The 14,798-nt window shown below is 41.1% G+C and overlaps 1 protein-coding gene and 1 non-coding gene across 2 annotated transcripts; both read left to right on the top strand.

The window, feature by feature from the left end:
* Positions 1–542: 542 nt before the first annotated feature.
* Positions 543–649, top strand: LOC120069515 (small nucleolar RNA R71). Its single transcript, XR_005479564.1, has one exon. It is a non-coding gene; the product is annotated as a small nucleolar RNA R71 (small nucleolar RNA).
* Positions 650–10,496: 9,847 nt separating this feature from the next.
* On the top strand, positions 10,497–10,955 carry LOC150034834 (uncharacterized). Its single transcript, XM_090315647.1, has one exon. It carries the CDS (start codon positions 10,497–10,499, stop codon positions 10,953–10,955), a length of 459 nt encoding a protein of 152 aa, XP_090171773.1.
* The last annotated feature ends 3,843 nt before the right edge of the window (positions 10,956–14,798 follow it).

Genomic DNA, 14,798 nt, shown 5'->3' on the forward strand with positions numbered 1-14,798 from the left:
TGCTTGATTAACCGTTGTTGCATGGGAAGAATCCTGGTGGCCCTTCTTTTTGCTCCACAGGTTGGAAATTTTGTTGTTGATTCTTCCAAGCAAAATTGGGGTGGTTTCTCCACCTGGGGTTATAGGTGTTTGAAAAGGGATTATTTTTTATAAAGTTTATAGATTGTAGATTTTGCGAGCAGTCTTCCATCGCATGCTCATCACCGCAAGTCGCACACCTTGCGGTGTTTTGACTGATTGCATTGATTTGCCCACCTTTCGATGTTGTGCTGCTGATCGCCATTCTCTGGATTAAATTCATCATTGTGGTCATTTGGTTTTGTAATTAAACAATAGCATCGTTATTTGCATCAGAATCTTTGACTCTCAATCTCTGGTCATTCTCTCTCCAATCTTCATGATTCTTAGAGATGCGATCCAAGATATTCTTCGCCTCATCGTATGTTTTGTCAAGCAAACCACCAGTGGCTGCCACATTGGCAACGGTCTGCGAAGCGGGATTCAAACCATGATAGAAAATCTCCATTTGAAGGCAGTTTGGTAACCCATTATGCGGACAATCTCGCATCAACCTTTTGAAACTCGCCCAAGCATCGCTGAGCGATTCGTCATAGTCTTGTTCAAAAATTGTAATCAGTTTCCTTCTTCTTTCGTTCTCGGTAGATGGAAAATACTTCTTCATAAATTTCTCCACTACCTGCTCCCAAGAAGTGATCTCTCTCGGCTCGAAAGAATATGCCCATTTCCTAGCCTGATCACAGAGAGAAAATGGGAACAACGTTAGTCAAACTTCTTCGGCAGAGATGTTCGGGAACACAAAAGTATTACAGATTTCAAGAAAACTTCGGAGGTGGCGTGCGAGTCCTCGCCATGCCTTCCTCTAAATTGACCTTCATTCTAGATCATTTGCAGCATCACCGGTTTCATTTTGAATCTGCTTCCGTCAAGGGCAGATTTCATGATTCCCGAAGAGAAATCATAGAGGTTTGGCGATGCATAGTCTCTAATGGGCCTATCGCGATCATTTTCCAGCAAAATTGGATTCTCCATGGCAATATTATCATTTGGTGCTCCATTTCCAGGCTGCTACACCATCTATTCTTTGTCTGATTGTGGTTGCTGTTGGTGGTCTCTCAATCTTCTTCTAAAAGTCCTCTCAATCTTCGAGTTGTAATTCGTCAGATATTGAGAGTTCTGCAAAGAAATAAAAAAAATTACTGTTAGCAAACTATCTTGCTGAAGTCCCCACAACGACGCTAAAAACTTGATACTTGTATTTATGATGTGGAAATATGGATGCTATGTGTTGATGGAATTGCGTTGTGCACTCAAGTTTCCCTAGCGAAATCCAAATGTAAATTCCTCTGGGTTTCGTGGTAAGTATAGGGTCGAACACAGGGACTTGTGAAAATAGTTTGCATTGGTAATTTTTATGGAGAATTTTGCGGTAACCGGATAAATAAATAAATTGTTCGGTTTGTTGTTTGCGTTGATGAAAAAGAAATAATTAAATGCGACAGAGTTGAGAAAAGACAGTTGCGTTTATAGATGCAATGAATATGCGATGAACGGGTTGAGAAGATCTTTAGCTAGCGTTACTTGGGAATGTGTCAGACTATGCGATCATGTTACAATCATGAACAGCAAGTCATTTTCCAATGTAAATGTGATGCTCCTAAATCTAGGACACATGTGTTGAATGCAAAATGTCCATAGAGCTCATCCCTAAGTCTCTACTCTTGTTCTATGCGATGATGAAAAATGCATGAAAGCATGGTGACCGCATACAATCATATCCTATCTCTAAGATACATGCGATGTGTTGATAACAAATAGTGCTAATTCCTAAGTGCCTATCTCTTGTTTATGCGTTCTAATCTGGCTCTTCCGAGTCTAGATTATAATCTGACCTTCCCAAGTCTAGATCCTGTCCTTAGACTACCCTCTCGAGTATCTCTAATGGACGAATGAAGCATATATAAACAAGATAATCGAAAAGAATGGAGATTCCCTAGTTGTGCTAGCTAAATGCTTCTCAACCCATTCAACTGATTTAGCTACTCATGCGTGAATAACAGAGAGTGAACAAATATAGAGAAAGAAATTCCATTCTTATAAATTAGTTGAGTACAAAATGACAATGTATGTTAAAAGTAGAGAGCTTGGTAGCAATTCCTTGCTGACCGAGGCTTTATCCACTGAAATCTCTTTTCTGACCTAAAGATGTTCCTGCTTCCGCAGGCGTTGGCCCTCTCTCTGTCCTTGAAGCTTCCGATGCTCTCCCAAGCTTACCGGAACGATCTGCTTGCACAACTTTCTCCCTCACGTCTGCTTTAAAATGAAAGAAAACTAAACCCCTTCTCTGAAGAATGCCCTTGGTATTTATAGAGCATCCATGGTGAAAGGTGGCTTCTCTCTCTTTGTTGTATAGATGGGACAGCTTTAATTCCTGACTGATGCACCGAATAATTATCACCGATAAAGCTGAATGTACTTTGTGACCGTTATCGGCTGTCAAATTAATTTGGATTCGACTGTTATCAGTTTTCTGTCCATCGCTCTATCATCAGCTTACTGTCATTAGATTTAGCAACAATTCGCCCTGTATCAAGTAGCATAAGTTTTCTTTGAAATCTATGGGGTATTTATAGGTGCAGGTCTTTGACTCCGGCCTTGTTGTCCCCACTGATGATTATGGTAATTTCAAAGATGGAGGGATATTATTCCTTCTGTTATGCAATCAGATCGTCAATTTTGCACAATCATTAGTTGTATACGTGTCTCAATCCTCCGCTTTTGCATTGCTCAGCTGCATCTTTTGATTATGGATTTGCATGCGGTGTTGTTTTTATTACCGCATGCAGTTGAAAATTTGCTCTGGATCGACTGTCGCATTGCGCCGTCATTGCGGTGATCATCTCTTCATTGTTGATTGACGGGTGCAATGTGACAGAGATTCGTTGATCAGTTTCTCGAGAGCCTTGAGCACAAGCGGTGACTTGGTTTCCTTCAAAACAAAGTAAAACTCGGCTTGTCTTCCATCTTTATGGCATTAGTAGGTGTAATTACGATCATTTATAATTATTGTAATTCTAAGCTAATCTTCATACAATCGGCGCATATTTACTACCTTTTGGCTAAAATATCTAGATAAGGTGGCATAAATAACTTGTAACTCTCGATGCTTCTTCCTCGACTGAACAAAGGAGGCTTACGGCTAGAGGGTTTCTCCGGGCTCTCCCTGCGAGTCTGGGGATAGTGTGGGCTTGGGCGGCAAGCCTATGACTGGCAGCCAGGAATGCTGCATCTCGCATGGCTACTTGGTCAAGGGTGGAAGGTGAAGCAGAATTGTTTGGGTTCTTGTCAGCCATGGATACGAGCTTGGAAAGCTCTGGTAAAAACTTGAGCTGCTGCTGAGAAAGAAAGGTCTGGGTGCAAGACGCTTAGGATTTCTGGTTTGCCAAAGTGAGGTCAAGAGTTTCCAATGAAGAAGGAGGTCGTATTTTTAGGTTGGGCCGTGGTGGGGACCAACGCGATTTTTGCGACGATAGGCCTCGAGCAGCTCAACAGGCGCATCGTTCCACCTCCCTCATTTATGGAATTTCAGATAAAGTTGTCCTTTCATCTGCCAAGTCATAATTGCTTGAGGATACGAATCGATTGGACTCCCATCTCATATTCCCAAAAGAATTTTTCTTTAATATTTTATTTGCATGGACGCAAGATAAAGATTAACGCATTGTGCTCAACAACGCAATTGCATTTTCGCAGAGGACGGGCAACAACGCATATATCCCTGCAACACACCCCTTAACCAACGCATTTCTGGAGGATACTTCAACATAGTGCATTCAGCTAAGGACGGGCAAAGGACATATACGAGCGCAACACACCTCTCAACTCAATACAGTTGAGTTAGGTGAATGCGAAGCAATCCTTATTGGTTTGAGATACGCCCATTGTCGCCTTGCTTTCTTGTTGTTAATTGCTCAATTATTTTTATTATAAGATCTTTTTTTATCAATGCAAGTGCTATAACTTGCAATAATAAATTCTCTCTTTATTACTCAATCATTCATCATTTAAAGCTCAACACATTAATTACAGAAAAATTCAAGGAATTAAAGAGAAGACAAAATTAAAGGCAAAGAAATAAATGAGGAAATAAATTCATAAAGTCAAAATTAAATGAAGAATTGAAGACAAAATTTAAAATTCAAAGAGACATAAATTCAATAAAGCATTAAACATAGTATTGAGATATGGACCGAAAATTGTGTTGTCATGAGTGATCACAATCCACATCTTCGTAGGCGATCAGACTTGCCTGCTCAATGTCTTAAGGACATTGCTCCTTTCTTGTAGATCCCGAGGCTTCTGAATTGCTTGGCAATGTTCCCGATGTTCGACTTCTTAGCTCAGAGGCTAGTTGGCCCACTTGGATCTCCAGATTCTTTATTGAAGACGCTTGTGCTTGCATCACTGCATCGTTTTTATCCATATATTACTTCAGAAATGTCTCCAATGAGCTTCCCGAGGTGTTAAATGATGATGGTTGTTGGTTGTGCGGTCTTGATTGCCCTTGATTGTGGTGAAAAGGCGGATTCCCTCTACTGCCCCCTTGATGATTAACTGGCCCCCCTAGGCTTGGATTGCCTCCCCAACCGAAGTTAGGATGGCTCCTCCAGCCCAGATTATAGGTGTTGCTGAAGGGGTTATTCTGGATAGGATACACTTGCTGAAGGTTCAATGGGCACATGTCAGCTCCATTAGCCCCTCCACAATTGACGCAACTGATTGCGGCCACTTGAGCTGGTGCAACAAGTGCACTGATTGTGGAGCAATGGCTCCTTGGTTAATTGCCATTGACTGGAGGATCGAGATCACTGTGGCCATTTACGTGGCCAACGTGGTCATTGTCTCCGCAAGGACAATGGCTGTTTCACTTTTCCTTCTCTCAACGCCTCGGCCTTCATATCCATCGTCGATCGAGTCATCCATATTCCACGAGATGCGATCGGGGATGACTTTAGCCTCTGTTATGTATTATGCATAAAACCTCCTGTCGCAGAGGCATCAGCAACAGCCTGTGTTGCTCTGTTCAAGCCATTATAAAATGTTTCCATCAAGACACAATCGGGGATACCTATATGCGGGCAGTTTTTCACCATTCTCCTAAATCGCACCTAGAAGGTGCTTAGGGTCTCATTCTCTATCTGTTCGAAGTTTAACACATCCTTTCCTCACCTTGCGTTGACGGCAGATGGGAAGAACTTTTTCATGAACCGCTCTACCAGTTGATCCCATGAAGTGATTTCATTTGGCTCAAGTGAGTAAGCCCACCTCTTAGCCTCGTTCCTCAAGGTGTAAGGGAACATATATAGTCTTATATTCTCCAGGGTCACGCCAGGTAGGGAAAAATTTCCGCACATCTCGACAAAGCTGGTCAGATAGGCGTGTGGGTCTTCACCTTGCAGACCTCCAAACTGCTTGGCATTTTCAATCATCTGCAGCATGACCAGCTTAATCTCGAAATACGCATTCTCATCCACAATCGCCCTTGAGATTCCAGGCGAAAAATCATACAAATTGGGTGTCGCATAATTACGCATTGGGATGTTGCGATCAGCCACCAGGAAGATAGGATCCTAAGCCAGTCGAACATCCTCTTGGTTTGCAACTGGTAACGCATTATCATTGTTGTCCGCCATGCTTGCTGCCTTCTTTCGCCTAATTTGGTTTTGATGTGCCCTTGCGTGAAAAGTACGCTCAATCTCAGGGTCAACTTCGAATTCCGGTTCTGCACCGGGACTCATAAATCGTCAGGCTACTCTCCACGTTGAACAACAAGTATAATGAGATATGTCCTGCAAAATACCAAAAACACACTCAAACAATAAACCGTCAACCAGTCCTCGGAAATAGCGCCATAAACTTGTTACACAAAAATTGAATCTATAAACTACAAGTCCATGTTCCCGTTATCAGTTCCCCGGCAACGGCGCCATAAACTTGTTGACTTTTTGCTGATAGGTATGATTGATGATGTTTTATGCTCGAAATGATGCGATACTACTGCTAGATATGCGTTAAGTATGGATGTTCACATAGCATGCCATGCATTTTCACAAGTTTCCTTACGATGGAACCAAGTGTATTTCCACCGCAAGTTTCTCGAGGTGATCCGAGGTCGAACTCAGGGACTATTTTAGGTTATTGTGATATGTTCATGATATATGCGACCAGGTTTTCAATCTTTAAAAATGTGTTTGTATAGGTATATAAATTGCGATAAAATAAAGTAAAATAGTAAAGATGCGATAATAAAATAAAATACAATAAACCTAAGCTAGATGATACAAGATACAGGCTTCATGTTACAAGATGCTGGGTTTAAGGTTGGCTGTGAAAGTTATGTAAAGACGTGGAATACGGAGGCAAGTTTTATGAATAGAATAGAAAGAGAAAGATAAATAATATAAACAATGCAAATTCTCAATTACGTTGAAGTTAAAAATACGGTTCCGCTCTTCTGTTAGCGTACATCTTTCAGTGATCGGCCACGCTCCCACATGTCTGTGGTGAAAAAGAGAATAACATAATGAACGCAAGGTTTCTTCCATGCCTGGAAGTACTACTCGCTTTAGTTAATGCATTCTTCTTACCCTCTCTCGATAGATCAGAATGGCATCTTCACTTCTGCTCTCACAGGTGAAGATGTCGTCTAGCATGCCTTAGCTAAACACATTTTATACCTTTAACACAGATTAAGTACTTGTTTGATCTGAGATTCACCTCTTGGCCTTATCTCGTCCTCTTCCTAGATATCGTCAATTAAGCACTCAGCTCAGCCTTTTCTCTCGACACTTTAGCAACAATTCGCTCCGTATCAAGTAGCATAAGTTTTCTCTAAAATCTATGGGGTATTTATAGGTGAAGGTCTTTGACTTCGGCCTTGTGGTCCCCACTGATGGTTATGGTAATTCCGAAGATGGATGGATATTATTCCTTCTATTATGCAATCAGACCGTCAATTCTACACAACTGTTAGTTGTACACGTATCTCAATCCTCCGCTTTTTCATTGCTCAGTTGCATCTTTCGATCGTGGATTTGCATGCGGTGTTGTTTTTATTACCGCATGCGGTTGAAAGTTAGCTCTAGATTGACTGACGAATTGTGCCGTTATTGCTGTGATCGTCTCTTCATTGTTGATTGACTGGCGCAATGTGACAAAGATGTGTTGGTCAGTTTCTTGAGAGCCTTGAGCGCAAGCAGTGACTTGGTTTCCTACAAAATAGAGTAAAACTCGGTTTGTCTTCCATCTTTATGGTGTTAGTGGGTGTAATTACGATCATTTATAATTATTGTAATTCTAAGCTAATCTTCATACAATCGGTGCATATTAACTAACTTTTGGGCTGCAATATCTAGATAAGATGGCATAAATAACTTGTATTTCTATAAGTTATTACTTCTCGCTTTAGTTAACGCATGTTTCCAATCTTCTTTCGAGAGGCGGAATAACATCTTCACTTCTTCTCTCACAGGTGAAGATGTCGTTGAGCATGCTTTAGCTAAACTTAGCAAATTTCTTCAACAAAGATTAACTTATTCGCTTAATCCTTCCCCTTTACCCTAGGGATGAGTTATACATGATGAAAGAAATGGATGATGAATGTATGGTGAAGAAAAAAGAGATGATGATGAATACTATAATGACATTGAAATCTAAGGATAAGCGTTTGTTATAGATAGTGAATGAAAGATTAGAGATGAACACAATAAATGAATGGAAAATAAGAACAAATACGGAAAGAGTGTCAATGTCTAAACACGGATCCTGATCAGAGATGATTTACTTGCCGGCATGTGGTAGAAATGGAGTGGAAAACTTCCCTCTCAAGCTTGTTTTCTAGGTAGAAGTGATCTTTGCATAAAGCTTCTTCTTCGGGAATGGAAATAATTGCTTGCTTCAGAGACTTACCTCTCGGTCTTGTCTCGTCTTTCTCCCCAGATTTCTATGAATTGTCTCTTAAGACCAGCCTCCTTTCTTTGAATTTGAGGTAGCTATCTATAGACCTTGGCTCCTTCTGTATCAGTGGTCCCGCTCTGAAAAACTGATAATTCCTGCCATGGCTTGGTGGATATGTCCGCTCTACTCCACATTCAATTTGTCAGAATCGTACAACAGAAAAGTTGTACAATGTCAGAAGTCCTTGCGAATGCGTCACTCTTTTCATCTACGATTGATCGTCGCATGCGGTGAAATTGTTTTGATCTTTGATCGATTGCTGCATGCGGTGGAAATGCGTTGATCGTTTGCGTCCATGATTGATCGTTGCATGCGCTGCAATTGCGTTGTTCTTTCTTTGCTCTTGAATGATTGTCGCATGCTCTGATAATGCATTGTTCATTTTTGTCCTCGAGCGATTGTTGCATACGATAACCTGTCTTCTGCAAAAAAAAGACTTGGACATTCCATTTTGCCATCGCAATGGGGTTAGCGGGTGTGCGCATGACACTTTACAATTTTCGCGTTTCTAAGCCAATTTCTATATGGTCGACGCAACTTTTCCTTCTTTTTGCCGATAATCTAAATAAAACGGTATAAATAACTTGTATTTCTACAAGTTATCAACCACCAATACAATATAAACGATTATGTCATCATATTCACAACGCATCAAGTTTTTGGCACCGTTGTCGGAGACTACGGCAGTACATACTGTGCTAACGGAAACTTTTTTATTTTCTTTGTAGCTTTCCATCTCTGTGCACTGCCTCTCCTTAGGTAAGGGACGAAGCGGGTGTCATAAGTGCGAAAAACATAACTTCTGAGCCCAACTACGATCCAGAGATTGAGAGAACTTTTCGAAGAAGAAGAAGAAACAACCGCCAACAACAAAAAGAGAAAGACTCCAACATGGCAGAGGAACTGGAAGACAGAACATCGAACAAAAATAATATCATGGCAAATCCGATGCTCTTGGCGAACGACCACAATAGGCCCATCCGGGATTATGCGTCGCAAAACCTCTATAATTTTTCACTAGGAATCATGAGGCCAGCTCTGGATGGATCGAGGTTCGAGATGAAATTGATGATGCTGTAGATGATTCAAACTGCCGGAGAGTTTGGTGGTAGGCGTGGCGAGGATCCACACACTCACCTCTGAAGTTTTATTAAAATATGCAATACGTTTGTGTTTCAAAACATCTCCACTGAGGAGGTTCGACTAACGTTATTCCCATTTTCGCTGTGTGACCAAGCACGAAAATGGGCCTATTCTCTCGAACCAGGGGAGATAACATCGTGGGAACATGTAGTAAAAACGTTCATGAAGAAGTACTTCCCCCCGACAAAAAATGTCAGAAGGAGGAAGTTGATTACTAATTTTGAACAAGATATCGACGAATCACTCCGTGACGCCTGGGCGAGGTTTAAAAGCCTGGTGCAAGATTGTCTGCACAACGGCTTACTAGATTGTCTACAAATGGAAATTTTCTACCATGGTTTGAACCCTGCATCACATACAGCTGCCAATGCGGCAGCAGTTGGAGGTCTGCTTGACAAGACATACGATGAGGCTAAGAACATACTTGATCGCATTTCAACGAATCATGAAGACTGGAGAGCAACGATCAACAACTGAGAATTAAAGACAGTGACGCAAGCAATGGGACCATCGCATCCCTAGAAAATACAATGAATGCGATGATGAATTTAATACAGGGAATTGTAATCAGCAGCTGAGGAACGCATAGGGGGCAGGTCAACGTAATCTATCAAACGAACGCAAGCTGTGCCATTTGCGGAGAAGGCCATCCAATGGAAGAATGTCCGAGGAACCCACAATCTATTTATTTCGTTAAGAATAATCCTTTTTTTCAACACTTACAACCCGGGGTGGAGAAACCACCCTAACTTCACATGGAAAAATCAACAATAAAATTTTCAACCAATGGCGCAAAAAGAAGGCTCGCCAGGATTTTTCCCACGAACAAACAGTCAAACGCAAAATCAAGCCAATAGTTTGCAGGGGCCGCAATCTTCATCTTTGGAGAGCTTACTGAAACAGTATATTGAAAAGAATGAAACAGTGCTCTAGAATCAAGCGACGTCTATCTGCAATCTTGAAATTTAGATAGGATAAATTGCAAGCTACTCAAAAGTAGACCAAAAGGGGCACTGCCGAGTTCAACAGAACTCCCGTGCAACCAAGGGAGTACGGGAAAGGAACAATGTCAAGTTGAGACTTTGCGAAGCAGAAAGACAGTGGCGGAGGAGAAGAAGAAGTTGAGCTGCTTCAATTGCGATGGAACATAGACCCCATTGACCCAAGAAGAGCCAAAAGAACAGGAGACGATGGAACCAGATATTGTGTCGACTTACAAGAAAATAGAGCAGGAAACCGTGAAAATACAATTGCCACCATTCCCCTAGAGACTTAAAAAGAAGAAAAATGATGAAGTGAAGTATCAACGCTTCATTAATATGCTGAAACAGTTGCATATCAACATTCCTTTCACTGAAGCGATTGAACAGATGCCAAAGTACGCGAAGTTTCTAAAGAACATGGTGACGAAGAAAAGGAGCACTGGTAAGTTCGCAACGGTGGCGTTAACACAACGGGCAAAAACCATTATTCCACCAAAATTGCGTGACCTCAGAAGTTTAACAATACCCTGCTCAATCGGCGGGTTATACATTGGTCAAGCGCTTTGCGATCTCATGTCCAGTATCAACTTAATGCCCCTTTCAATTTTTAAGCAGCTGAATGTTGGGCAACTGATGCCCATGACGATGACTCTCCAACTAGCTGTCAGGTCCCTTGTTCATCCAGAAGGGAAGGTGAAAGACATCCTTGCCACAATTGACAAATTTATCTTACCGATAGACTTCATCATCCTTTATTATGAAGCGGACAATGATGTACCCATCATTTTGGGCTGACTATTTTTATCCACTGGTCGTGCTCAGAATGATGTGTATAAGGGAGAGATCACACTAAGCGTGAATGGACAGAAGATTAAGTTTGATATTATCAGAGCCACGAATTATCCCGAAGAAGAAGACCTCACAGAATCTGATAATGAAACCAGTTTGTATGAAGAAGAAAATTCTAAAGACAAAGATGAAAGAGAGGATGTGACCACATCCATAGTAACCTACAATGCAATCGAAGAAACATCAACCAAAGAAGAAAAGCTGACAATGAATGAAGAGAGAAAATCACCAACACCATCCTTGGAACAACCACCGACAGTAGAGCTAAAAACCTTCCTAAATCACATGAAGCATGCTTTTCTGGGGTAAAATGAAACACTACCAGTAATAATTTCCTCTGCACGTCAAGAAGATCAAGAAAATGTGCAGCTGAGCATCCTGAAAAAGTACATAAAAGCATCTGGTTGGATGCTAGCAGTCATTTCCCGTTACCTTTTATCGATTAGATGCTAGACCGCCTAGTAGGAAATGATTACTACTGCTTCTTGGATGGACATGCCAGTTACAACGAAATCATGATTACTTCTGAAGATCAAGAGAAAACCACATTCACCTGCTGCTATGGAATATTTGTATTTTGATGCATGCCGTTCGGCCTATGCAATGCACCAAGCACATTTCAGAGGTGTATGATGGCCATCTATTCTGAGTATCTTGAAGATTCTGTAGAAATTTTCATGGATGATTTCTCGGTGTATGGGCAAACATATGAAGACTGTCTCAATAATCTAGAGAAGATACTGAGGAGTTGTGAAGAGACGAACCTTGTGCTTAACTGGGAGAAGTGTCACTTCATGGTGAAGGAAGGTATTGTGCTCGGGCACAAAGTCTCTAAGGACGGGCTAGAGGTAGATAAGGCAAAGATTAAGGTGATTGAAAAGCTCTCACCTCTAGTGAACGTAAAGGTTGTCAGGAGTTTCTTAGGACATATAGGCTTTTATTGACGTTTTGTGAAGGACTTTTCAAAGATTGTGCGACCATTGAGTGTGTTGCTAGAGGCAGAAAGAACGTTCGACTTTGATGACCAATGCCTCAACACATTCAATATACTGAAGAACGCATTAATAACCGCACCTTTGTTGATCGCACCGAACTGGACATAACTCTTTGAATTAATGTGCCATGCAAGCGGTTATGCGATGGGGGCGGTGCTATCGCAAAAGAAGAAAACAATACTACACCCCATCGCATATGCGAGTAGAACCTTGAATCCTGCCCAAACAAATTACACTACCACAGAAAAATAACTGCATTTGGTGATCTTTGCACTGGAGAAATTTTGAGCTTACTTGCTGGGATCCAAGTGATCGTTCACACTAACCACTCGACAATCAAATATTTGATGACAAAGAAAGATTCAAAGTCGAGATTGATTCGAGGGGTTCTCCTCCTTCAAGAATTCAACTTGGAAATCATTGATCACGAGTGGATGGAGAACCAAGTTGCGGACCATTTATCAAGATTAGAAAATCCAGAAGTCGACCGCAACCAGTTGGAGGTGAACGCAACTTTCCCAGATGAGCAGCTATTTAAAATTGCAGAATTACCATGGTATGCGGACGTGGTCAATTTTCTAGTTTGCGAACAATTTCCTGAGGACTACACAGCCCACCAAAAGAGGCGGCTCAGACATGAATGTAAATCATATTATTGGGATGAACCAAATCTTTATAAGAGGGGATCAGACCAAATTTTTTTCCTATGCGTACCAGATGCTACTCATCAGCGCATACTATCACAATGCCATGACTCGCCATATGGAAGACATTTTGGAATCCAGCGCACAGCAGTTAGGGTGTTACAAAGTGGTTATTTTTGGCCAACATTATTCAAGGACGCAAGAGACTATGCAATGAAATGCCACCGGTGCGAACGCACGGGAAATATTTCATGCAAACATGCGATGCCCATGAACATCATCTTAGAATTGGAACTATTCGACGTCTGATGCATAGACTTCATGGGACCATTTCCACCATTAAATGATCACAAATACATTCTATTGGCCATCGAAGTGGTACCGTGCATCACAAGTGATGTGGTGGTAGTCTCCATGTTCTTGAAGAAAAATATTTTCACTTGTTTTGGCACTCCACGTGCAATAATAAGTGATGAAGGCTCCCACTTTGTTAGTCACATCATCAAAAAATTGTTGATCAAGTATAATATCTTTCATAAGGTGGCCACCGCATACCATCCACAAATAAATGGTCAAGCTGAAGTGTCCAACAGGGAAATCAAGCTGATATTAGAGAAGCTGGTAAAACCTTCACGCAAAGATTGGGCAATGAACCTGGACAATGCCTTATATAGGACCGCCTATAAGACACCTATAGGCATGTCCTCGTATGCCCTGGTGTTCGGAAAGGCATGTCGTTTACCGCTTGAGCCAGAGCATAAAGCAATGTGGGCAGTAAAAAAACTCAATTTTGGCTTAAAGGCCGCAGGGGAAGGAAGGAAACTTCAATTGGTCAAGCTTGATGAATGGAGAACTCACGCATATGAGAATGCCAAAATCTACAAGGAGCGCGCAAAACGTTGGCATGACAAATAACTATGTGAGAAGAATCTCCAAGTCGGAAAGAAGGTCTTGTTGTAAAATTCTCAGCTATGACTCTTTCCCAGCAAGTTAAAATCACAATAGTCTGGTCCTTTCATAACCAGAGAGGTATTCCCACATGGAAAGGTTGAGTTATCCAATGAGGACAGGACCAATGCATTCAAAGTCAACGAACATAGATTCAAAATATATCACGGAGAAGACTTGCATCGCAAGAACATCTCCGTGTACCTGAACAATTCTGACTAAAGACGAAGTGGGCAGTCCCTTCACAATCATGCGACTAAAACTTATCAGGGACGCAATCTTTTTGAAGTATCCTTTGAAATCTTCATGAACTCAATTCTACCTCTTTATACAAGTTGTCATTTTTTTCCATTATTTGCATCTAAAAAAAATTAACTCTATCATTTATATTTTTTACCCTCTCAATGTTTTTTTGCAACGATCATGGTGAAAGATTGCGGGAGAGCTACACGATAATCGAAAGACGCGACTAGTTCGATTGAACCATAGCAATCAAAGAAATTGGCTCGTCGTAAAGAAGGATGTGATCACAAATGATACGGGCAACATAACAAATTTTGCGGTTGTATCTATCCTTGACTTTGTTTGTTCCAAATTTTGCACGCACTCTTGCATCTCATTTGTAACTTTAATAATTTTATCATCACATCCTCTTTAGTCGACGCAATCAAGAAATATTGATTACTTTAGTAAGTCACCGCATTCTTTTTCTATGCCAATTATGATTTCAATGATGAAACGCATGCCTCTACTTCTCATCACATGAAATATTTCAAACTTTCAACAATGAGGACATTACTGTGTTTCAATTTGGGGGTGCAGTATTTATTTTCAACCTTGCTACTTTTAGGCTCTCTAAAAAAAATCATAACGTTGCGATCGGGTCCTACTTGTAGTTAGATGTCCGCACGACACACGTGAGGGTAAGCCAAAACGAAGGTAGGAATTGTTATCAATGCATAAATAAAATGATCGCAACTCCATTACCAAAGGGGCATGGGTTTAGACTTAGAAAGAGCACCTTACTCGTAGTTGGATGCTCGCATGACACACGTGGGAGCAAGCCAAAATGAAGGCTAGGCACTTGGATCAGTGCAGGGTCATAAAAAGAATATCTAAACTACGCAAGGATAAAAATCATTTGAAAACACCCTAGTTGTAAAAGGTTTTTTATGAAATAATCATGCGATGCCCTGGAAACA

This window comes from Benincasa hispida, chromosome 7, assembly GCF_027475165.1.
Source record: "Benincasa hispida cultivar pf3 chromosome 7, pf3_genome.v1.1, whole genome shotgun sequence".
Taxonomy (NCBI): domain Eukaryota; kingdom Viridiplantae; phylum Streptophyta; class Magnoliopsida; order Cucurbitales; family Cucurbitaceae; genus Benincasa; species Benincasa hispida.